This window comes from Mauremys reevesii, linkage group 18, assembly GCF_016161935.1.
Source record: "Mauremys reevesii isolate NIE-2019 linkage group 18, ASM1616193v1, whole genome shotgun sequence".
Lineage (NCBI taxonomy): Eukaryota > Metazoa > Chordata > Testudines > Geoemydidae > Mauremys > Mauremys reevesii.
Genome location: NC_052640.1, coordinates 18237375 through 18260992, shown reverse-complemented (window position 1 = coordinate 18260992; position 23618 = coordinate 18237375). Strand labels below are relative to the sequence as shown.

The window sequence follows — 23618 nt, the reverse complement described above, 5'->3', positions numbered from 1 at the left end:
CCCCATCCGAGCAGGCTGCGACTGCTGACAGCTATTAGCTATTGGTTCTTCATTGGCAGCGGGTAGAGAGAAGGCAGCAGAGGCGGCGGAGGCCGCAGCAGCCAGGGCCAGCAACGTCCCCCCACTCCCTACAGTGCGTGCTGCTGGGAAAGGCTCAGCCTGGAGGAGCTGGGAGCTCCCAAGGAGCACACTGCTGGCAGTGCCTCAGGGGAGCTCCCCACAGCAAGGCCTGCTGGCAGACAGGGAGCTCCCCGGAGCCAGCCCTCCGGCAGCGGCCACTCAGGCTGGTCTTGCTAAGAGCAAGATGGTTTTCTCAATCCATCCCAAAGGGAACAGCCATCCCGGGAGGCAATCCCACCCCCTGCCAGGGAACTGGGCACACTGGCCAGACCCACCTTGATGGCAACCTTCTGCGGGTACATCCCAAACTACCCCGAGTCATCCCCTCCCCTCCCCACAGCAGGACCGAGCTGCCTCAGCACTTCCCCAAACATGAGGCCACCTCCAGACACAGGCAAGCGATGCCAATCGCTCCATGGCAGGCAGCCCTCAGGGAGCGCCACGGACAGACCCTGCACTGTGCTCCTTTGCAGGAGGCATGTCCCTGGCCCGCCGGCCTGCTAGCCTGAGTGCCTGGCTTTTATGGCAGGGCTGCACTGCGGAGAGGCTGGGCGAGATGGACCCCCACACCCAAGATGGGGAGAAGGGGCCATGCCAAGGGACTCCTATGGGGTTTCTCATCCGCTTGTTTGGGGGGCTGGTGGGTGGGATCACCTGGGCTCAGATTGTCAATTGCAGTTTCAGCGAACGCCTCAGGGGCAAGGCCGGAAGTCACCGCCGGAGCGCCTTACCTCACGGCAGCCTTTGGGATGGAGCCATACACCAGTGAGCTGAGGCCTCGATACAGCCCCTTCACTCCATGGCCCTGGACAGTCTGCTTCACGCAGTCCGCTGGGGAGAAGGCACGGAAAGAGGGGTTTAGCCGGGCCGCCAAGCCAGCACGGCATCCCCTTCCACCGTTGGGGCTCTCCCCGGGCCGCACACTCCCTGCTGTCCATGGGTAACAGCCAGAGCGCACAGGGCAGGGTGGGCGAGTGCCAGGGCAGAACAGCTTGGGTAACGTGGCGCCAGGCTGCAAACGCACCATCAGAGAGAACCCCGGCCCTGTCCTAGCGGACGTGTTCGTCTCGTCGCTGAAGCCAAGGAGGCCAGGACCCCAACGTTGCTGCAGTTAATGGATTTCCCCTCCCCCTCCAGCGTGTTGCGGCTGTGGAACGTGAAGTCCTGATTTGAGTCCCCCCCGGTGAAGTTTGAGTCACATGCAGCAGGTGCCTGGCTACACGACTCAGCCTCCCTAGCTAGAACAGGGCAATGCCCAGCCCTTTGCAGAGCTGATCCAGGAAGGGAGAATGGCACAGGGCTCTGTTCAGCCCTGAACTCAGCAAGTCAGAAGCCATGTTGCTGCAGATCCTCAGGAGCTGGTTCCAAGCCAGACACTAAGCCAGGGGCTCTGTAACCACGCTCCCTGCAGTCTCTCCCCGAGCCAGCTGGGTTCTCTCTCACCCCAGTGACTGTTACACTGTCAGCTGGGGCCAGGCTGGAGGGCAAGCAGCAGAGTCCAGCGGGGATACAGTACAGCACACCGCAATGCAGCCTGTACATAAGTACAAGGTTATGATCCTGCCAGTGAAGTACGCCTGCCAGTCGTCCCGGGCTGGAATGAGGCCGTCATCCCTGGAACTCCTCCAGCCTGGGCACCCAACCAGGCTACCGCCAACAGGGCTCTCATGCACATGCCGTCTCCCTCAATGACAACAGGTGGTGCTGCATTGCGCAACTGGCCAGGTCTGTTAGACGGGAGCGCTCATCTAACTGCGAAGCCTCAGCTTCTGGGGCCTGGTGGGGGCAGGACGTCAGACCCGATGGCCCAGCGCTCTGAGCCACCCACTGTACCCTGAAACGGCTTCTCCCCCCCTTGTGGGACAGGAAGGAGGCAGGCCCTCAAGTTCCAAGGGAGGATCCTTTTGTGAGGGGCACCTGAAGACCCAGCTCACCCCCGCCCCACGTAGTGATGCACACCCACCGGTGCCAGTCTCTGCCTAGCACCTCAGCCCACCTGGAGCTGGCAGTGAACTACTGGCTGCAGTGGCTCCAATAGCCCCTGACACAAATTGCCAGTCCCCTGGTATGATCCCTACTCCAGTCTCTGTGCCCACGGCTGCCAGGCTCTGGACTTACCGATGCCTTTGTACCGGGGCGGGTTGGCTTTCTCATCCAGCTGTAGCTGAGTCTTCACATACTCCGTAGGGAACGTAATGCAGATCTCGATGCCACCGGCAATACCACCTGGGAGAACAAGGAGGGGGAGATCGAACCGGGAACTGCACAGCATCTCAGTAGCACCTCCCGGATGCCCGTTTCTAATTGCCCAAGCCCGGCCTTTCAGCGCTTGGAGCCAGAGCTGGGAGTGGGGTCACCTCCCAGGTAGGCACTTGGGTAAGGGACCGATTTGCAAAAGTGCTCAGCAACTCACGAGCTCTTTTGAGCATCTCGTCACTTACTCTGGTGCCTACATGGGAGCACTTTTGAACAATTGCTCCTTTGAAAATCTGGCCCTCGGTGCTTTCAGCAGAGTGAGCTAGACATATTCTGCCGTTCTCTTCTGCGTGGTCTGGTTAGACAGGGCAGGGGCAGGCCCTTACTGTGTGTTTGTACAAACGCCGAGCGCCATGGGACCCTGGTCTCACCTGGGGCCCCTTGCTGCTACTGTCATACAATAATAATTTTAAGCCAGCAGAGGAGCATTTAGTGCAGGACTTACATTCAGCCAGAGCCGTCCTGAGCAGAGCTCCAGTAAACTTTTCCCAACCTGCAGCAGCCCCGGCGCCCCCGCAGGGCTGAAGCCCTGAACCCCGGGGCTCCGGGAAATAGGGAGAATTTAAGCCCTGATTTAATGCCATCATTTCATAGCACCAGACAAGCTTTCAGTGCAGCCCATGGCCAGTTCAGGCAGGGGATACACGTGCACAGATACAGACTAAAGGCCTGAATTATGATCTGGGAACCAGGAACTCCCAAATTCTGGTCCCAGCTCTGGCCACAGAGGTAGTCGGTGCCAAAGGCAGGTCATGTAATCTTGCTCTACCTCCCCGCCCCCCGCAGCCTGCAAGATGGGGAATAATGGTAATTATCTGCCTCACAGTGGTAGCATGAAAATTCACTATAAGTACTTTAAAGATACAGGGCTGCGTATGCAGTAGTGGCAGCAGAGACAGACACCTCTCCCCTCTCCTCCAACGCTCCCCACATTCCTGCCAAAGCCCGGTCCCCATTGCTCATTTTCACCCCCCCTCCCCGCCACTTAGAACAGCCTCTCCTTTCACCCCAAGAACCTTCTCCTCCTCCAGCAGACACGCGTGTGAAGCAATCCAGCTGGAAAGCACACATCCTGCTCTGTGCTCGTACCAGCCTGTGCCTTCAGACTGTGAAATCCTCAGGCCAAGGATCTGTTTGCACAGCACAGCTCACCAGGTATGCAGCACGGTGTGCTTACCGCACTCCCTGTGGCGGGAGTTTCTATCCCTACGTGGAGACACAAACCAGCACCAGGAAATTCTGGTCACTGTTTCAGCCCCAGGCCAGTAGCTATATTAGGTGGGCAAGTAAAAGCTGCTTTGTGTTTTAATCAGCATGGTGAGGCTGGGCAAGTAGATTTAGTGTCTGCACTGGTACATTTCCATAGCGATTTCACAAGGCTCACAGACACCATCACCACCTTGGGGTTACACACGAAGTTAGCAGCAGCACAGAACTGCTTGGATTTTTCCCACCTGGTTCCTATTACAGTAGTTTGAAGTTAGACCCCATGTCTCTAGCACCCCAGTGCCCAAGCCTGAAGGGTCAGAGCCAAGGATATAGATTAAGGCCACAAGGGACCATTAGATCATCTCGTCTGATCTCCCGTGTAACACGGGCCACATCTTCACCCAGTTACCCATGAGCTGTGCCCAGGGACTAAGGCAGAGCTTCCAGAAAGGCATCCAGACTTGATCTGCCGTCATGGAGAATCCACCACTTCCCTCGGCTCTTCCTTCCAGTGCTTAATCCCATGCCTCACTGGTAAAAACTGGGCCCTAATTTCTAATGGGAATTTGTCTGCCTGCAGCTTCCAGCCATTGGGTCTTGTTCTGCCTGTGTCCCCTTTAGTGCTTGGCGTTAATAGGTTAACGGCCCCTAAGCCAGCACTCCCCCCTCAAGGCAGCAAGTTAATGATAACATCCCCCCCTTGGTTCCGAAGCAGGGCTGCCTCCTCTCAAAGAGGGCTACCCGAGCAAGGCCCCTGCCCCCAGAGATCACAGGCACAGAGCTGCCTGCACAGCTAACTCTGGGGATCTTCTTGCCTTAAGCAAACATCCATCCCTGTCGGCCTGCAGTGACCCCCCCACCCTCACCCTCCAAGGGCTACTGAGCACCCCCTGCCCTAGGTAGCCAGCCTGGGAATGCTGAGGTTCCACGGGTGCACAATAAATGCTCCATGGGAAAACCCTGCCACACCTGTTGTAATATAGACACTGAAGCCGGGAAGTCCGAAGTGCTAATTCCAGCTCTGGTACGGACCCGTTGGGTGGCCAATGTTCTTATCTGTGTCTCTGAGGGTGATGCTCAGAGGTGCTAGGCACTGTACAATCACAGGGAGACCCAGTGCCTGCCCTGAAGAGCTTGCAATCTATATAGACGAGACAAAGGGTAGAAGAAACAGATGGGAAGTGAAGTGACCCACACTGGGTTGCACAGCAGGTCAGCCACCGAACCAGGGACAGAACCCGGGTCTCGACTCCCAGTTTGGTATCCTATCCACTAGGCCACACTGCCTCTTCTACTCAGTCACATCCTTTTCTGTGCCTCAGTTTCCCTATCTGTGCAAAGAGGATAACAACTTAATCTGAGTGTCCCGGGAGGTAGGTAACTAGTGGCTGCAACACTCCTGTTTAGTTGGAAAGCAACAAATCATTACTGCTAACTGCCAAATAACTGCAGAATGCCTAACCCGGACAAGAACAAGAGAAGCACCAAGCCAGAAAAAATGAAACAAGACTGTCAGAGAGCTCTAGCGTCATCGCTGCAGCAAAGCCATGAGTGCTGGCCAGCCCTCGCTCCAGCCCATTGCGGGGGGCGAGCAGGGGGGTTAAGAGAAAGGAAAGAGGCCAGATTGTCCCGCTCAGTGCCCTACCTAGAATTCTCACCTACTCAACACAATGGGGCCCACGTGACCGTGAAATCCTTACGGCAATCACGGGCCGTGCTGGGACAGGCCAGTTTGCACTCAGATACCATGCCAACCCTCCGTAAACGTGAAGAGAGCGTCACAATTTCACAAAACAACTTAAGTCCAGACAGCAATTTCCACACCAACTGTAGCTCAGGCTGGCCTGAGGGAGTCACATGCAGAACTCCAGTATTAACTGATAAATAGCGGGGGAGGACTTAGACAAAGGGGAAGGGTGTTCGCAGCTCAGATCTGCAAGGAGATGGAGTGAGTGAGGCGGAAGGATACAGGGAAGCTGGTAGTGCAGAGGCGAAGGCAAAGAAGAAGAGGAGTACAGACAAAATGTCACATTCATCAGGGATGAGCTAGTCTGATTACTCAAAACAACTTCCACTTGGAAAAGCCCTTTTCACCTTTTAAACACCACCACAAAAGACAAAAACACCCGAGGATGGTGTTGAAGATCCCAGGTGCCAACAGAATATTAGCAGCGACTTCAAAAGAATAAAGCCACAGCTTCACACGGGCATCCGACTGTCCTGTCTACAGTGATCTCTCGGCTCTGTGTGTTTATACCATCCCCACTCAAATTTTTAGTTTGTGCGTCCCTTACGGCACAGACTGGGTATTCCTTGTACCACGGGCTCCCAACACAGGGGTCACAACCCCGCTTCCCTTCTCAGACTGCAAGGTGTTGCAAACTCATGCTGGCCAACCCGAGTGCCCTGCACACCCCGTATAGCTATAGAAATGATCGAACACCACAGCCCCCCACCAATGGCCAGTGCTGCCAATGGAACGCCTGTGCGGCTCTCACTGAAGTCAGTGGCAGTTGTCAGTATGTGACAGAGGGCAGGATTTGGAGAAGTGCAGCTCCCTGCTGCTACGTTTTTAACGTCGGAGAGAACAGCAACAGGAACCTACCTGGCACTCAGATTTGGCAGCCAAGTGCTGTAGCTGACAGGCAGCTAGTCAGTGCCAGTGTAATTGTAAATAAGTCTGCAGAGACATTCTGGGGTGAGCTGGTGTCGAGAGCAGTGGGAAGTTAGTGTGCTTTTATTAGAGTCGTCTGAAAAAGAGAGCTTCCCTTTCAAGAAATACCACAGACTTCGGTGTGAAGAGTCCCTGGCATCCAAGCAGATTGCGATGGGAGTATTTTGGGCCAAGATGTGTTTTCCACAGACCCCCAAACATTTCTCAAGAGAGTCAGCAGATCCAGCTCCTTGGCACCATACCCGTATTGGCACAGGGTGATTTCAGTAGGGCAAAGCAGGATAAAGTGTCAGATTTGACCCTGAATTCACTGGATGCTGGTGCTTTGTGTCGCAACTGGAACAGCTCTTTTAGTACTGAGGGATATTAAAATAGCTATGAAATGGCTGAAGAAACACCCCAGAGTAGCAGGGGGGAAAGGATGAGAAGAATAAAGCCTTTCAGAACTGCCCATGGGCAGCAGCAGAAGTATAAAAAGCATCCGCAGTTCCTTCCCAGTAATAGCGATTCTCCAACAAACAACTTTATGAACAAGACTGCCTCGAGACACCAGGACTCCTGTAGCTGGCTAAGCGACTGCATGTTTCACATTCAGACTGCACCATTTCCCCTCGGCTACATAAAACAGGCAGCCCAAGGAGCCTGTGCAGAACGGAGCCTGCACCCACATGCACTCCCTGCCTCTCTCTAATTTGATTCTTTTCAAAAGGCCTGGTTTAGACTTAAAATGTAGATCAATGTAGCTATGTCGTTCGGGGTGAAAATAATCCCCACCTTAGCTATGGCAAACTAACCCAGTGTGGACACAGCTACATAAATGGAAGAATGCTTCCACTGACCTAGCTCCTGCTGCCTGGGGAGATGGATCACCTACAGCAACAGAAACTCTTTCCATTGTCATCAGAAGTGCCCGTGCTAAGGCCGCTACGCACGTAGCTGCAGCACTATGGCTGTGCCACTGTAGTGCCCATAGCATAGACAAGCAAGGAGCATAATTCGTCTCCCAACTCCCTTAGCACTGAATTAGAGATCCCTATTCACATTCCAGCTGTGAAATGAATGCAGCCACACCGATCACTCATGATGCACTTCAACCCAGACTGGGAAAATTGGCCTTCATAGACAGCGGCGGCTCTAGACATTTCGCCGCCCCAAGCACGGCGTCATGCTGCACGGGGCACTCTGCCGCTCTCTGGTCCCGCGGCTCTGGTGGACCTCCCGCAGGCGTGCCTGCAGAGGGTCCGCTGGTCCCGAAGGCACCCTGCCTGCCGCCCTCCCGGCGACCGGCAGAGCGCCCCCCCCGGCATGCCGCCCCAAGCACGCGCTTGGCGTGCTGGGGCCTGGAGCCGCCCCTGTTCATAGAATAAAAGGAAGTGGCTTTTAAGTACCCATAACTCTGTTAGCCTGACCCAGCCTTGGTGCCCTCTCCGGTAGCCCTAAGCTTATATGCGGCTCTGGCAAGAGTTAGGTTAAATCTGTGGTGTCTGAGCTAATGTTTTGTGCGCCTCCAAATTGCGGCTTCTGAATTTACTCAGGATCTGGAAGTGCTGATCTCACTGGATTTCTGGCCCCGGTGGAAATGAGCAGTGCTCAAGAGCATAGTAGAAAGCCTGTTCCCATGAGATCCCCAACCCAATCCTGGAGGTCAAAGGAGCCAAGTGTTTGAGCGAAGCCTACCAAGCTTGGATCTGAGCTTTCCCAGAGCGCAGGTGGTCTCTAGCATGGTTTGGCTCCAGGGTTTTGGTTTGGCCTAGGGGTGAAGTCTGGAGCCACACGAGAACTTTCCTAGTATTTGGGGTGTTTGCATCAGGTGCATTTCTGACTGTGGTTCAGTTATAAAACTCTCCTGGAATGCAGACACTCGGTATGTGATATACGCAGACACTCGGTATGTGGGGTTTATGGGCTGTAGGAAGTATAACTCGGATCAAAGAAAGGAGCAGTGGGCTACACTCAGTGAGCAGAGAAAGGGATGCTAACAAGTACCCAACCTAAAAGCCCCATTTCCGTCGAAGGCTTGTGCACACTATTGCCTTTTGAGAGATGAGACACTGAATTGTGCCTTATTGAAGCTGCAGTCTCATCAGTGTCAGCCCTTGGATTCTACCAGCATTGGAGGCACATACTGACCATGTGAGCTTCATCTCCTGCCGCTCTGTGTCCCCCACAGCTCAGATTCCTTCCCTGGAGGAGGAGAAACCTTCAAGAACATTATGGAGCCCTGCAGCTGTGGCCCCAAGCGACGCTCACACTAGCAAGAGTGCTTGGGACCAGTACTAGGACAAGTTAAACACTCGGATTTTTCAGCCCTGGGGATCCATGGGGATTGTCTCCATCATGTGGGCATGTTAACACTGCCTGACTCACACTCCCGCCCCAGCCAGTGGTGCATGCGCCCTTCAGGTGGAGAGAAGGCCTGCTCGTCCTGCTGGACTCCTCACCTGATCTTTGACTAGTGTCACAAGACTCAAAGAAGAGCCCAAATTCAAGCTTGCAGAGTCCAATGATTTTCATGGGGCCATCCCAGAGATGGGCATGGTCCCAGGTGCCCATTCTCCTCCCCAGACACAGGAGGTGATGTGAGGTTTGTGGGAGTGGAGGAGGCTGTGATGCAGCTCATTCTCACAGCCTCTCCCTCCCCACTGTCACGGAAGGAGGAGGAACCTAACCCCCCTTGGTGCCCTGGCCAGCTCCCTTTCCCTGCTGCTCTCATTCACAGAGAACAGCTACTCAGCATGACTTAGCAGAGAGGTCCTCTGCCTGTCATTGGCTCAGAGACAACACCCCATGAAAGGGGCGGGATCTGCTCAGCAGGGATGTGAAACAGCTCATGATGGACAGAGCTATGAATGGCCCAGCGGGAGAACAAAGAGAAACTTTTACCACGAGAGCCGGCCCACTTGGAAATTACATTCCGCTCTGCAACAAGAATGAGGAACTTGAGGTTGTGTGTGTGCTTACTCTGCTGATGCAAAGTTTCTACATCAGAGTTTGATACAAAAGTTTTCATATACCAAGGCTCATCAGAACAAGGTTTCTATATGAGGCTTTGATACAAAGTTTCATGAAAATAGAGGTCACATGTGGGTAGACCCACTACAAGGTTATATATGAAGAGGCACAATGTGAAGTCATATGAAAATTATCAGAGATTTATCTACAGAAGCCCATCATTGGGGAATCATGGGGGGGGGGGGGGGCTGGCTGGCCCTGCTGCTCTCCTATTCTACAGGAACAGAGGTGTCTCTAGGTACCAATCAATCCATCACCTCTCTCCAGTGTGCCATTCAGAGGAGAGGCAAACGCAAGGCAGACACCCAGTACTAACAGGAGGTGTAAAGAAATTGCAGGGGGAAGGGAGGCAGGGTGGATGTTACAGGGTTGAGAAGGCACCCACCGCTGCTTCAAGTCACTGCCTATAGCAGAGCAGCAACTCGCAGCCTTTTGGGGCCATTGTAGCAGACAGTGCCCCGAGTCTCCCATTTGGACACGTGTGCTTGGTTTGCTTCAAGATGGGAGTTTAGAGCAGGCTAAGCTCTATAACAAAACAACTGTATCTAGCTCGGATACAATGCTTGTTACCTTTAGATCTCACAGCACTTTACAAAGGAGGTCAGGATCATTATCCCCATTTCATAGATGGGAAAACTGAGGCACAGAGCAGTGCCATGATTTGTCCAAGGTTACCCCACAGGCCAGTGGCAGAACCAAGTCTTCTGGCCAGTGTTCTAGCCATTAGGCCATACACTGCCTTCCCTAGGACCGAGTCTGCACTGCTGAGCCCGGAGCATGTGCGCTGCACTTGGGCCCAGCACACAGACTCCCCATAAAGTCAGGGATGGGAAGCACCAATATTGGAACTGTGGTTCCCAACCAGCAGCACCTAGAGAGTGCAGTACTTGAAGGGTTCAGTATTCCACGTGCAGTGCAATTCCTCCATCCATCTGCCTATCACTGCACGTTTCATAGGTCTCCTTCCCCTAGACTAGTTCTAAATTAGAGAACTTCTGAAAATTCAGCCCCAACCTCAGTGTTGCAGTTACTGCCTCCCTCATTGACAGGCTTAACCTATTCAGCTTTTCCGACTCTGGTGACGTCTGGTGTTTTTCTTAATGCCCCAGCTCCTGGAGGCATGGGATTACAGGAGAAGCAGCTCAGCTTTTTTTATTAATTATTATTATTATTAAAGATGTAGATTTCTAGCCCTCACAATCCCAAATGGTTCAAAGCCCAGAAGGCAGATAAAACCCCTGAGGGTCTATTTTAAAATCTTGGGGGTCTGTTTTTTTAAAAAAAAAGTCAATTTCATGGTGTCTGAGGCAGTCACTCATGAGTTTGGGGTGATTTGGGCTGCCTGTTCATATTGGCAAAGCACTTCAGAAAACTCAGAAGGAAGTTGCTCTGTCGATGTATTTATATTACTCAGGATATTCCCCACGAGTGGTCAATAATCTTCTATTCATTGAACTTTTTGAAACTTTGCACTTTTAGAGAGGTAAGGGATTGACTCTGTGTACACAGATTTGCAGAGGGACAATAGAGCTGAGGTCTGTTATTTCTCACCTCTATATATTTATTTATTTTAAAACATTTTTGCTGTTAACAAGCATGTTACCTCTAGAGACACAAATCCACAGTTTGAGAACTGAAAAACTAAGCATCTCCGATGGTATCTTCTAAACTGAGCACTGAGTCCCATTGGGTTGATAGAAAGATTAACCTAAATAATCTCTACAGAAGCCCCTGGAACCCCATAAGATTGGGTCCCTGATCCATGAACTATTGGAACTCATGTGTAAAACTTTTCTTAAGCATTACATGAATATATTGTCTCCTACTATAGAATTAGCATTTATAATCCCTATTCCATGATGAGAGATCTTTGCGCTATAATGTATCTTAATTAAAACTCTTTAGATAAAATGCTTTTTGAGGGGAAAAAGCATTCTATGAAAAAATATCAGATTTAAATAAAAAAAATCATTGATTTTTATCCACCCTGCTCCCTACACTTCCCCTAATGAGCCACGACTTGTCCAGTAGAACAACTTCAGCAAGGAAGGGCTGAGTGTGGGGTGGGTGGGGCGGGCGGGGCATGCTTAACCCAAACACTTAATACTTCCCTTCACAGCCTACCCTTCCAAGGTCTCCTGGACTTGCAGTGCATCCTTCAACTGCCCTTTCATTCGGGGGTCCCTCCACACCCACATCCCCACAACGGTCATCCCTCAGCTCCACTCTCCCCCTAAGCCCACCCCCCACAACCCCAAATCATCACAGCCCTAACTCAGTGGAGCTCTGTCAGTCTCGGAGCAACACTACCAATCCCAAAACATTAAAAAAAACAGAAGTCAGCCCCTGCAAAATTCTGAGCTTTTTAAAAATAATTTGGGAGGGACCTTCTGATTTGGGCCTCTTGTGCTCATCTTTCCATGCCTCTCTCTGCAATTATGAGAGCTAGAAACACATTTATTGTGAATGGAAAGGGGAGACTCTCAGGGAGTCATCACATGACTCCAGGAGGTGGAGCTCTCGGGAAAAAATCAAATGTCATGGGGTTCTCGATAAAAAAAGCAAGACTTGGCAACACCAGCAAGAGCCCTAAGTGTACGCCAAATCTCAGTTCCTACACACTGTGCTGTCAATTAGTCTGTTATGCAGCCAAAGATAACGGAGCTTAAAGCAGGTTACCTTCTCTTGTATCTCTTCCACACTAGAGTAACTAGAACAAGGGGGCTGGCCCCCTCCCAGAGATACTGACAGTCACACCTCCCTGCAGGCTCAGACTCACCCACCTTCTTAATTACCGGCGAAACGGTTTCACGCTCACACCCTCAAAGCACAAGCTTCTTTTCCACTCAGCCAAGAGGAAAAGCAGGCAGCTGCCTTTCAAACAGTGGGAGGAACGCAGCACAGCTAGTCGCATGCAGTCTCTTCCCTCGGCCAGGCAAAACCTGCACTAGGAAGTGCAGCTGCCCCGGAAGTCAGAACAGCCAGATCCTCGACTGGATCTCATCTGCAAGGGGAGAAGCTGGCTAGTGCGGTTTAACATGGACCACAGCCGCCCAGAACCTCCATTGTTGAAGCAGGACAGGTATCCAGAAAAGTCTTGGTAGCATTCGGAACCTGTGCAGAGTTGCTTAGACCTTCAGCTGTTAAACGGGGTTCCCATGATCATCATCCCAGTGTCTATTCATGCACCCTCCCCGTTCTGCCCACTCTTTTGTGCCCCTGCTGGATGGCAGATCAGTGCAACCAACACAGTCTTCCCACTTGCCCCTGTTTCCGGACCACCCCATCCCAGATGTCTCTACTGCATTCGGCCCATTGCATCTATTATTGTATTAGGGAGTCATGGGGACACATTCCTTGGACAGCACCATGGGGCCAGCCCACAAACAGACTCCTCCCCAGTGCAACTCCGCTCAAGTTACTCTGGGGATGAGTTGGGCACAGATAGCATTAAAAATACCCTAGCATAAGATGGCAACCTGCCAGGTTTAAGCCTGTAATCCCCCTACAGCCTTGCAAACCATGCACCTTTCTCCCATGGCTGCTGTTTGCAGCCACTGCCGCTGACTTTACAAACACACACTGGTTTGCCTGACAGGGCCAGACAAAGGCTTCTTTTCATCCTCCTCTGGGAAGTCCATGGGAATCCAAGTGCCTAGGAACTCCTGCCTTGAGCTGTGGCAACGCTGCTGCAGCAAGTCCCCACCTAGCTGTGCTAACGAGGAGGCCTCCTAGCCAGGGGCGGCTCAAGGATTTGCGCAGCCCCAAGCAGGGTGGCACACCGCGGGGGGGCGCTCTGGCGGTCGCCGGGCCCACGGCTCCGGTGGACCTCCTGCAGACGTGCCTGCGGAGGGTCCGCTGGTCCCGCGGCTCCGGTGGACCTCCCGCAGGCATGCCTGCGGATGCTCCACCGGAGCCGCAGGACCAGCGGACCCTCCCCGCCGGAGCCGCCTGCCACCCTCCCGCGGGACACTGCCCCAAGCGCGCGCTTGGCGCGCTGGGGTCTAGAGCCGGCGCTGCTCCTAGCCCTATAAAGAGGCAAGTGGGTGAGGTGACAGCTTTTACTGGACCAACTTCTGTTTGGGGGGGTGGGGGAGACAAGCTTTTGAGCTTACACAGAGCTCATCTTCTGGTGCAATAGAAGATATTGCCTCTCCCACCTTGTCCCTCCGCCATCCTGGGATGAACACAGCTACAACAGCACTGCATAGCCCTGCAAATCACACTGCTGGAGAACTCTGCTCCAACTGCAAGAGGCTGCAACAGACACAAAGGCTGCTTGTTCTCCTTTCAATCCCCCCTCCGTTCACGTCCAGCATGGTGCAGCTACAAAGCATGCTGAGGAGCAGAAGGGATAACAGATAGCAGTTACCCAGTGCCTTTCAGCCAATGTACTCAAAGCACATCAGGATTCCCATTTACACATGGGGCACCAAAGTGACGTCTCTTATCCAAGGTCACCTAGCGAGTTAGTGGAAGAGGCAGGAATTGATCCCCAACTCTCCAGCTGCCCAGAGCCACGCCTCGTGCACTAGGCTCTGCTGCCTCTCGGGGAAGGCACTGATTCCCACACCCAGATGTCCACGGTCTGAGGATGCAAACACTTGGGTCACAAGACCCAGCAGCACGGTCACCACACCCAACACACCAGCTTGCACTGTCATGCAAAGAGCCTTGGCTTTCAATGGCTTTAGTCAAGTCCAGCCTGGGTTTTCAACAGATTGGGTCAGGGCCAGCTCTAACTGGCCCCTGGTAAGTAGCTCCCACTGCAAGGAAGAGAACAGCCGAGTCCTACAGACGCTGATTAGCTTAATGGCCAACAAGGAGAATAGCTGATGGAGTTCCCACTGCTCCATGCCCAGAGTTCACATCCCACCCTGCACTGGCAGTAGTGCAGCTCTACACCCCAGCCAAAGTCACTCTCCAACCCTTCCCTGTGAGCCAATGATTTCGTCTTGTACATTTTAAGAGCCTGAATCCTCAGTTCCCAGACACTCGGCTGTTGCAATTCCTTCCGAGCTGACTGAGCTGGCAAGAAAAGGAGGCTTTTTGAGGCCTGCAGGATAAGTGCATTTTGCCAGTTCCTTGCTGGATTTTCTGCATTTCCAGCCAGCCTCTGGCACCATCAGGAAGGGAATGACACTTGCTACAGAACTTCTTACATCAAACTCTACTACGGAGAAAAGATTGATGTGGTAACTCTGACGAGAACAAAGCACGTGGGCTAGATTCTGGTTTCAGTTACACCAGTGTAAATCAGGAGTAACTCAACCTGGAGTCAATGCAGTTACTCTGGATTTACACTGGTGTAACAGAGCAGAACTTAGCCCCGTGCCTGGCAATTCTCCAGCAGGTAGCAGAAACCCCCTTATTGAGCTGAGAGCTTCTCTAGAATTTGGGGGATGCAACCAATGTTTCTCGATATCAATCCCATGCTATTAGGATGGGACTCTTGACAGCCAGGCGGGCTCGCCCCAGCCCGTGGCTGTTCCTGCTCCCAGCACCGGGCAAACTAAGGGCCGGTGTTAGCATCTGGGCAGATCCGACACTCTGCTTTCTTTCAATGAAAGCAGCAAGAGAATAAGTAAACGGGGCAATTACTGATCTGGTTCCTTTCAGCCTTCTGTGACCCCCTTAAAGAGAACACCGATACACCTAGCCACAGGGCACGTTCTTGCACCAACATTTCACTATATTTCAGCCCGCTGCAGCTAGCAGACAAAAGCACAATAAAGCAGAATACAGGAAAGTATTACAGGCAGCAGGCAAACCTCCATTTAACAGGGATTTGAGACTAGAAGCTACGGATGGAATCCAGAGGGCCACGTGAAACAGCAGGAAGCGAACGGCTCAGCTAATTGCAGGCCTGCTCTGTAGGAGCCGAACAGGCTGGGGGGAGGAGGAGAAGGGAGGGGAGGGGGGGAATGAGAGTGCTCACTGGGTGAAAAGCTGCTTCTCCCCTCAGGCAGCAGGTTGCAGAGCTTCATCCGCCCCCATCAATTCAGCCCCATTGCTTCCCTCAGCCACACCCATGTGGGAAAACTGCCTGCAAAATACTGCACCTGAAACCACCACCGAACACAAGCCAGTCTCTGCACACACAGGTCGGCCATCCAGTCCCAACCCCAGCCTAGTGATCCAGTGCTGGGAGAGCCCCCTGCCCCCCACAGTCCCTGCACAGACAGGCACTCCAGTGCCAGGAGAGCCCCCGGGCTCCCCCCCACACACACACAGTCCCTGCACAGGCCAGCAATCCAATGCCAGAAGAGCCCCCTGACGCACCCCCCACCACACACACACACACACACACACACACACACACACACACAGTCTCTGCACAGACCGGCGCTCCAGTGCCAGGAGAGCCCCTGGGTCCCACCCACCCACCCACTCCACCCCACCCCACCCCGGCCAGCGATCCAGTGCCGGGAGAGCTCTCCCACCTCCATCCCATGCTGTGGCCAGGTTCTCAGTTGCTGCTCAGGTTGGCAAGCCGGGAACGCTGGTGCCCACTCTGTGGGACTCAGTCCACAGGCCTTTGGCTCCCTGTTACGCCCCCGGCTGTGCATCCCTGGATGGCCACAGCTCTTCCCCGTGCAGCAGCACTCGCTGGATCCCTGTGCAATGGCTGAAGTGAAGAGGGGCCTGGGCAAGTCCTGCCCCCTTGGGGTGTCTGTGTGCCCACCCGCAGACGAGGGCGACACCTCCCTCCCCAGAGTCACTATCCCCCGGGCACTCTGGAAATGGAGAGAGTTACGCACGTGCTGAGTCCAACCCTGACCTCCAGGAACGGGCCTAGCCAGCAGCTCAGCCGTGTCTCTGTGACTGGGGCTCCTACGCGCTGCAGTGATACAAACGAGAACCCCTCCCAAGGCCGCCAGCCCCAGCTGAGCTTGGGAGGCCTGACAGGCGAAGGGCACAGCTATGCGTACTGCGACCTGGCTATCGCCCACTGTCCCTGAGCTACCACCCACCCCCCTCAGGGTCAGAGCCAGGGCCAGGGGGCCCTTGGAGCCCTGCATCCCTCTCTGCTGGCATCATCCCACCCAACACTGGCCCCTCACTTCGTTCCCCAGCCCCCCTCCACTGTTTACAGAGGCCTGAGGAGAACCACCAGCGGCTGAGCTGCCGGGCTCCCAGCTCCTCCTCCAGCTCCCTCCTGCTGAGTAGCAGCTGCTGACTTGGCACTTCCAGGAGCTGATCTGAAAAACAAACCGAGCCCCAGGGGGAAACCAGCACCCGAGGTCAAAGCAGCCAAACCCGCAGAGGCAGAGCCCCTATGGACGCTGTACTGCTACCGCCCACGCACCCACCCAGGAGCAGAGCTTCCTAGGGCCCCTTCTGAGCCCTACCCGCCAAACTGTGCCAGCATCGACTGGGATCCAGGAGGGCTGCCCAGCATGTCTGCCCTGCCCCCTGCGGGCTGGGCTCGTTTTTCTGACAAACCACACTGCGGATCACCCCACCGAGCACAGAGCCCGGACACACCCAGCCAGGCAAGTCTGGTTGACAGGAGGCGGCTGCGGCAGTACAGTGCGCTGTACACGTGCCCCCCTGCCAGCCCGCACAAAGCCGGCGACCCACTACTTAAACAGCCCTGACCCTTTAAGATGAAGCATAGAGGTTAATAACAGGGAATTCTCTCTCTTCCCCCCCCCCCCCAATCCTCACCTCCATGGCCACAAAAAGTCCCTCCCTCCCCCCCCCCGATGAGAGGGACTGCTGCACATGGGCTGGGCAGGACACCAGGAGGTGGTTGGGAGTGGGGCACCGTCAGGTTAGGGCTTCCAGGCCTAGCACCCAAAGGGTGGAGCCTTATTTGGGGTACACAGGGCTCCTTCATCCATGACCACCAGAGAGAGTCTGACGGGATTCCCAGAAGCACTAGCCCAGGGGCAGGCAACCTATGGCATGTGCGCCAAAGGCGGCACGCAAGCTGATTTCCAGTGGCACTCACACTGCCTGGGTCCTGGCCACCGGTCCGAGGGGCTCTGCATTTTAAGTTTAATTTTAAATGAAGCTTCTTAAGCATTTAAAAAACCTTATTTACTTTACATACAACAATAGTTTAGTTCTATATTATAAACTTATAGAAAGAGACCTTCTAAAAATGTTAAAATGTATTACTGGCACGTGAAACCTTAAATTAGAGTGAATGAATGAAGACTCGGCGCCCCACTTCTGAAAGGCTGCCGACCCCTGCACTAGCCATTTCTATGGCTAGCGAGATCATCCACAATTACGTTGGACAGGATAAAGAACAAAGCTCCCTGTAAAAATCTGCCCCTCTAACTCGCAGGGGTGGGGGAGTGGTAGGAAAGGGACGGGCAGGTTAGGAAGAAATTACTACTATGAGCAGGTTACTCCATAATTATCCTTTGCTGGGATTCTAAACACCTTCCTCTGGAATATCTGGTGCCGACGGCTGCCTGCGGGAGAAAGGACGTCAGCCCCATTGGACCAGGGGTGCAATCAAACATGGCAAATCCCAAGTGCCTTGGTGCAGTTCTGTACCCACTCCCCACACAGGGAGGAGGAGGCGGCCTAAGAACTCAGCCTTAGGTGCACAAAGTGAGCCACACTACAGCAAAAGAGGCGTCCACTCCCCCATCTGGAGAATGCACAGGAAGGTGGTGGGTGGAGAAGAAGTGTCAGACCTTTACTGCAGGTGGATATTGGGAGGGGAGCACAGAGAATGGGGGAGCTGAGCATACCCATGCCCAGTAGCGCTGAATGCTGTGCCCTACCCTGAGTATACTACAGGGGTAAGCAGAGAGAGGACTCTTATTTAAATAGCTCACTGCTGTGGCCAAGTACTCGATTGACAGCCCTGCAGTCTGGGTTGCTACAGATACAGCATGGGCAGCTGCAATGCAAGCTTCCCCCAGAGTGCCAGCCTCAAACCTCCCCCTTATCTATGGAGCACAGACAACACACCCAGTGCTGGCCAGCACATGGCGTGCCAAAGAGGTGATCAGGGCTAACTCGGGACATGGCAGGTGGAGGTCTGCTAAAAAACACCCATCCACTAGGAACTGGACCGAGGCCACCAGCTTATTTCACAGCGTCCACCATACAGCCAGCACGTGGTAATGAATGAGTCACTACTGCCCTTGGCTGGATTCAAACTGCCGAGCAAGATGCAAAAGGCTCCATATTCCATTAACAGTCACCCCTGGGATAAGCCATTCTATACCCAACATTAGTTGCAGATGGTTTTATTCTCCTCTGGCTACAGCACATGGGATCTGAAACAAGTGCCACGTTGCTCTTAGTGGGCCATCAGAGCCAGATTGCTGCTTCACAATCAACCCCACGCTGCTATGGAGGTGCAGAGCAGTAAGCAATTATGATGCTCACTTTTAGAATATGGAAGGAGGAGACAATTCAGCCGTGTGGTTGTTCCAGGGATGCAAGCTCCTCCCTTGTGGTTTCAGTCATCTCTGGAACGGCTTGGTGAAATGAGAGAGTCTCACATATAAAACTTACTGCTTATGTGACACTTATTATGGACGCTTGTATGTACCAGGTACCCATGGAAGCCTTTTATAGACATACACCCGCACGGGCAATGTATGTGGGGGATGATGCCAGGAAGGCCTTTTGCTTCTTACCCACTGGATCTATTTCTGGGGTCTGTTAGCACAGCCTCTTTGCTCTGTCTGAACCAGCTGAGGCTCCCTCCCCATGGCCTGTCTGGTCAGGGAGGTTTGCTTAGCAGCGTTTGGGTTTATTTAGCACTGAATCCTGGATCCTAGCAGGTGGGGAGAGCAGATCTGCAGCCTTACAAGTGGCTCTTGCGTTCTGGGGAGCGGTTCCCCCGAATGACTAGCAGCGCGACAGAGCGCAATGGGAAGAGGGGACATGCACCGTGATCTGGGAGGCAGTAATCTTGCTGTGGTACAGACACCACCATTTACTCTCAGCCTCCTGGCCTTAGCGTCCGATGTATCAATTGGGAAGGCTAAAAATAAGGTAACGATTTATAATGCTCTTTACGGTGCCCTCCCCACCATGGCCTCATCCCCTTCAGCATGCGGCGCTTTAATTCATGCAGGACAATTAATTCGATGGGAATGAAGCGCCCCAATGCCTATGATAGCCTGCAGGCTAAGCACCGGCTTATTTCCAGACCTCCCCCCCTCCCCGGGGTGCCAATGGCTAGTGAGGTTGCAGAGGGCTCTGTAACCTGTTTACCAGGACTTTAACCCCTAGAGTCAGTTCTTGCAACACTGCAGAATCAGCAGCAGTCAACTCTTCTCTAATTACTTGGGAGTTGAAAGAGCAAGCAAGAGGGAGGGAGGGAGGGAGGGTGAGCGGCTTGGACTCTGCACCGAGGCTCTCAATCATTAGCTGGACACCCTCCGGAGCCAAAAGGAGAGAAAGATTGCCCTTCAGCAAAGGTCACAGCTCACCCACTCTGGCAAGCATCAGTCAGAAGCAGGGACAGTTGTCGCCCTTTGTCTCTGGCAATCAAAGGGATTGCCGCTCCCCCAGTTGGCCAAGCAATGACATCTCCCAGTTGAAGGCCATGGGCAGGAGGGGACCGGGCATCAGCAGAAGGATCACTTGCAGCATGTCTCCAGTTAGCATGCGAACTCCTTGACTGAAAGTGTCAGTGAACCACGGCCACCATGGAACTAGAGCTTGTTGGGAAAGTAGGGTCCTCCCTCTCCCCAGGAAAATTTAGAATTGTTGTTGACAAACCCAAAAGTGGGTTTAATTTCTCTATGGGCCGAAATATCGAGACAACTGTTCTATGACAAGTCTTCAGACAAAGTTCTGACATTTCTAGCGCATTGGCAGGAGGGTGGAGTTTTTGCCAGGGTTAGAGCTTTAATCCAGCTGTGACTCACACAACACACACACGACAGGGCACGCACACAGGAGGTTTCCCATTTGTTTTTAATTGGTGATTTTAATGTGCCCAACACTGTGACCTCTGGGCACATGAATCAAATTAAGAATGAGCAACTCATTAAAAAGCCTGCTTGAGATTCCACCACCACCAGCCCCCCCCACTTCCACCAGGCCTGTCCCAGTTCATGAGAACCTCCCTAATGATGCTCCACAGAGAAAACATTTGTTTGACCCAGGCTGGGGCAACACAAGCTGGGGTGCTACGCACAGGAGAAGTGTGTGACATGCAGTGACATCTACTCATGGGATTCCCAAGTCAGGGGCCCTCGCAGCAGACACTGAACCTAGCACTTAACACAACATTGCCTTGTGGGCTGACAGACAAACCAAGCCATCCATACAGTTGGCGTCATGCTTCTTCCTTATGTCTAGCCATGGAGAGGTTGTGCACTTGTGAATGAAATACACCGCTAGCAATGTGCCACTAGTATGAGCGTTCTGAGTCCTAGACATGGTTTGCAATCACATCAGCTAATCACAGGGCTCTGCGTGGAACAGACAAACTATGCCCCTTGGGAAAGTGCAGATAGGACGACTCTATGCCGTTACCACAATCCTCTGGGTCACCTAGTTCCACACACTTTCTCTCCTCCTTGGGGATCAGCAAGTTCCCTCAGCGAGTCCATTCAGGCAAGGTGATTTGCAGGACAGGCCAGAGATCAGCTGCAAAACCAAGGTAGCAACTCTGGACTTCAGGCTGTAAGGCTTAGAGTGTAAACAGTCTAATTTTGACCCCCAGCCCACCGCTCTGGCTTTTCACACACAACTCCTTTGGGCCTGAAATTTCACACTGTTCATTTAAGCCAGAGGAATGAGGTTTTTAAAGCTTTGAGATCAGATTAGGAAACTAACATTGGGCCATTCCCTGAAAATGAATGGGGGGGGGGGGGCTTAAAGACAGGAAGGATTGTATCCATCGTATCCATGTAGTGATGGCATCCATTCTTTTAAAAACAGATCACCAAGCGAATAAGACATAGCTAGTGCTTGGGGGAGGGAATAACTTACTACCGTACCACAGCCTCCCTCAGCAAAGCGTCCATCCTGTTCGCTGCGTCATGATTAGATGGAACATTTTGTATTTAATAGCAAGCAAGGATGGTGCTGCGCATTACAATTCATCACTTTCCCTGCTGGTAAACAACACTACGAACACAGTCACACACACAAAACCATATCGTTGGGACAGCAACATCCTCATACTCGGTAGGTGGGGAATAGACAGAACTGCAAATATTTGACTTCTCTATTCTGCACACTATGTTGTCAGACTTGTAAATAGCCCTGTGCAAACAGAGCTGTCGATAACACTACGGAACGGGATGGAGTAATTTGTCCCTAACTTCACTGGAATCATCTGTTGCCTCAGCTCTCCGCCATTTCCCAACTTCCTCATGTACAAAGTAACGAAAAAATAATCGGCTGAGAACGTACGTCATTTTATAGAATTCACTGGCAAGAAAAGGGAGAAACACTCCACTGAACAGTCACATGAAATCTAAAGCCCCAGAAGGCTCAAAGGCCTGATTTGCTGAAGCTTTTGTTGCTTATAAAAACAACAGAAAGGAGAGGACTTTCATTCTCTGCAGCTCCTCAGACTCCGTCTACACTGGCACTTTCCTCATTAAAACTTTTGTTGCTCAGGAGTGTAAAAAAAACACCCCCCAAAAGACAAAAGTGTTGATGAAAAGCACTGGGGTGGACAGCGCTTCGCCGGCGGAACACGTGCTCCCGGCGACAAAGCTACTGCCCCTCGTTGGAGGTGGTTTTATGATGTTGCCGGGAGCGCTCTCGCCCAGCGATACAGAGCGGCCACACAGCGCACCTTACAACAGTGCAGCTGCAGCAGCACAGCCGCGCCATTGTAAGGTGCGCAGCGTAGACATAGCCTCAGTAAGAGGAAGAACGGGACAGGCTGCTGCACTGGGATTCCAGAGCAGCTCCTGAATGTACTTTGCTAGAACGGAGTCTGTGTTTGAATGGCATCTGCTCGAGAGCGCTTTACAAAGAACAAAAGCGAGCGAAGATGCTTTGTAGGCAGTCATGTTCCAGGGTTAAGAACGGGCTCTCAAACCAGGACAGACTTAGTAAGACAGGGATGACTTGTTCAAAGGACACTTCCTGGGCCAGCAGTTATGGTCTCTTCATTCCATCTGCCTTCGCTGCAGATTTCTCCTTCACAGCCCATCTAGCCCAGAGCCTCTCTGCTGGTTTCCACAGTAAAGTCGTACGCCAGTGACTACGACATCACTCCGTCGCCTTGGAAGCATCTGTGATGCTGCCAGTGCTCCAATGACATCGACACCGATCAACAAGTGGAGAGGCAGGGCATGAAGGAATCGAACGGTTACCTTACTTTAACCTGCCAAGAAAATTTCTAAAGCAGCATGAAAAGTAGTTTAGGTTCAAGTCTGGAGGGTCTGTGCGTTTCCCTCCGTGTGTTCTTTAAGCCAGAGCAGCAGGAGAGAGTGAGCCAAAGGCTCCATTTATTTTATACCCGTGAGTGAGCGGCAGTGCTGGTGCAAGCTGCCAGGTGGACAGCTGTGCCGCTCTTTACAGAGCTGGGAGAGCACGGGCCTCAGCAGGGCAAGCTTCCTCCCAACCACCCTGCCAACATGCCTCTACACCAACCTGGTGGGCCCCATCTTTAAAGGCCAGAGGGGAGTTCAGTCTCCCTGGCCCACTCTGTCCTGGGCCAGCCACCAGGAAAGGCATTGCATTAACGTGGCCAGTTTTGTGATGCTCCCACACACGCACCGGGAGCCAGACTGAGCCACCATGAATTTACCAAGTGCACAGGAAGAGGTTAATACTGTTAGTAAGAATGACCCGGAAACTGGATTTGAAAAAGCACTGAAAGGGTTGAGTAAGACTTTGCAGGAGATATTCTTTGTTCACTCAGCAGCCAATGAAAGGTACCGAATCCCAGCATCCGTAAGCAAACAGCTAATGCTATACCTTGAATTTATACAGAGGCATTTGGCCATGAACTGATCTACTAACTATCCAGGCATCCCTTCACTCATCACCACAATGCAATCATCCGCAGGGCTCCATTTTACCAGGCAAGACTGCTTTAGCTGGTGTTTCCTGCAAAGCACAGCTCAGAGAGTCAGTGCAGAAAGAGAATACAACATTACCTAGCGCCTCGGCTCACTCACTCGTGCAGAGCCAGCAGCTCTGATTCGTCCCTCATTTTAAACTGATTTTCCAGTTGTTTCCAACAAGAGACTCTCCCCAAGCTCCTTGCTTTTATGTCCTGGACAGAGAGCAACTGTGGAAGCTCAAGATCAAGGGAGTCCAATGGCTGGGTTTTGGGCTTTGCTAATAGCTGGCGTGCAGTGGTAGAAAAGAGGCTCCAAAATGAACTCCAGCTGACAGGATGAGCCCAAGCTATACTGCCCTGTAAATCCAGGGTCACTATTCT

At 52.9% G+C, this 23618-nt stretch overlaps 1 protein-coding gene across 1 annotated transcript in view; it reads right to left on the bottom strand.

Annotated features, from left to right (window-relative positions):
• The window catches only part of SLC25A1 (solute carrier family 25 member 1), a 40733-nt gene that overhangs the window by 9341 nt on the left and 7774 nt on the right, over positions 1–23618 (bottom strand). The window contains exons 2-3 of the mRNA XM_039505723.1: positions 2239–2346; positions 852–951 (exon numbers count right to left, since the gene is read on the bottom strand). Coding sequence (XP_039361657.1) covers positions 852–951; positions 2239–2346 — 208 coding nt within the window. The remainder of the gene's footprint in view (positions 1–851; positions 952–2238; positions 2347–23618) is intronic.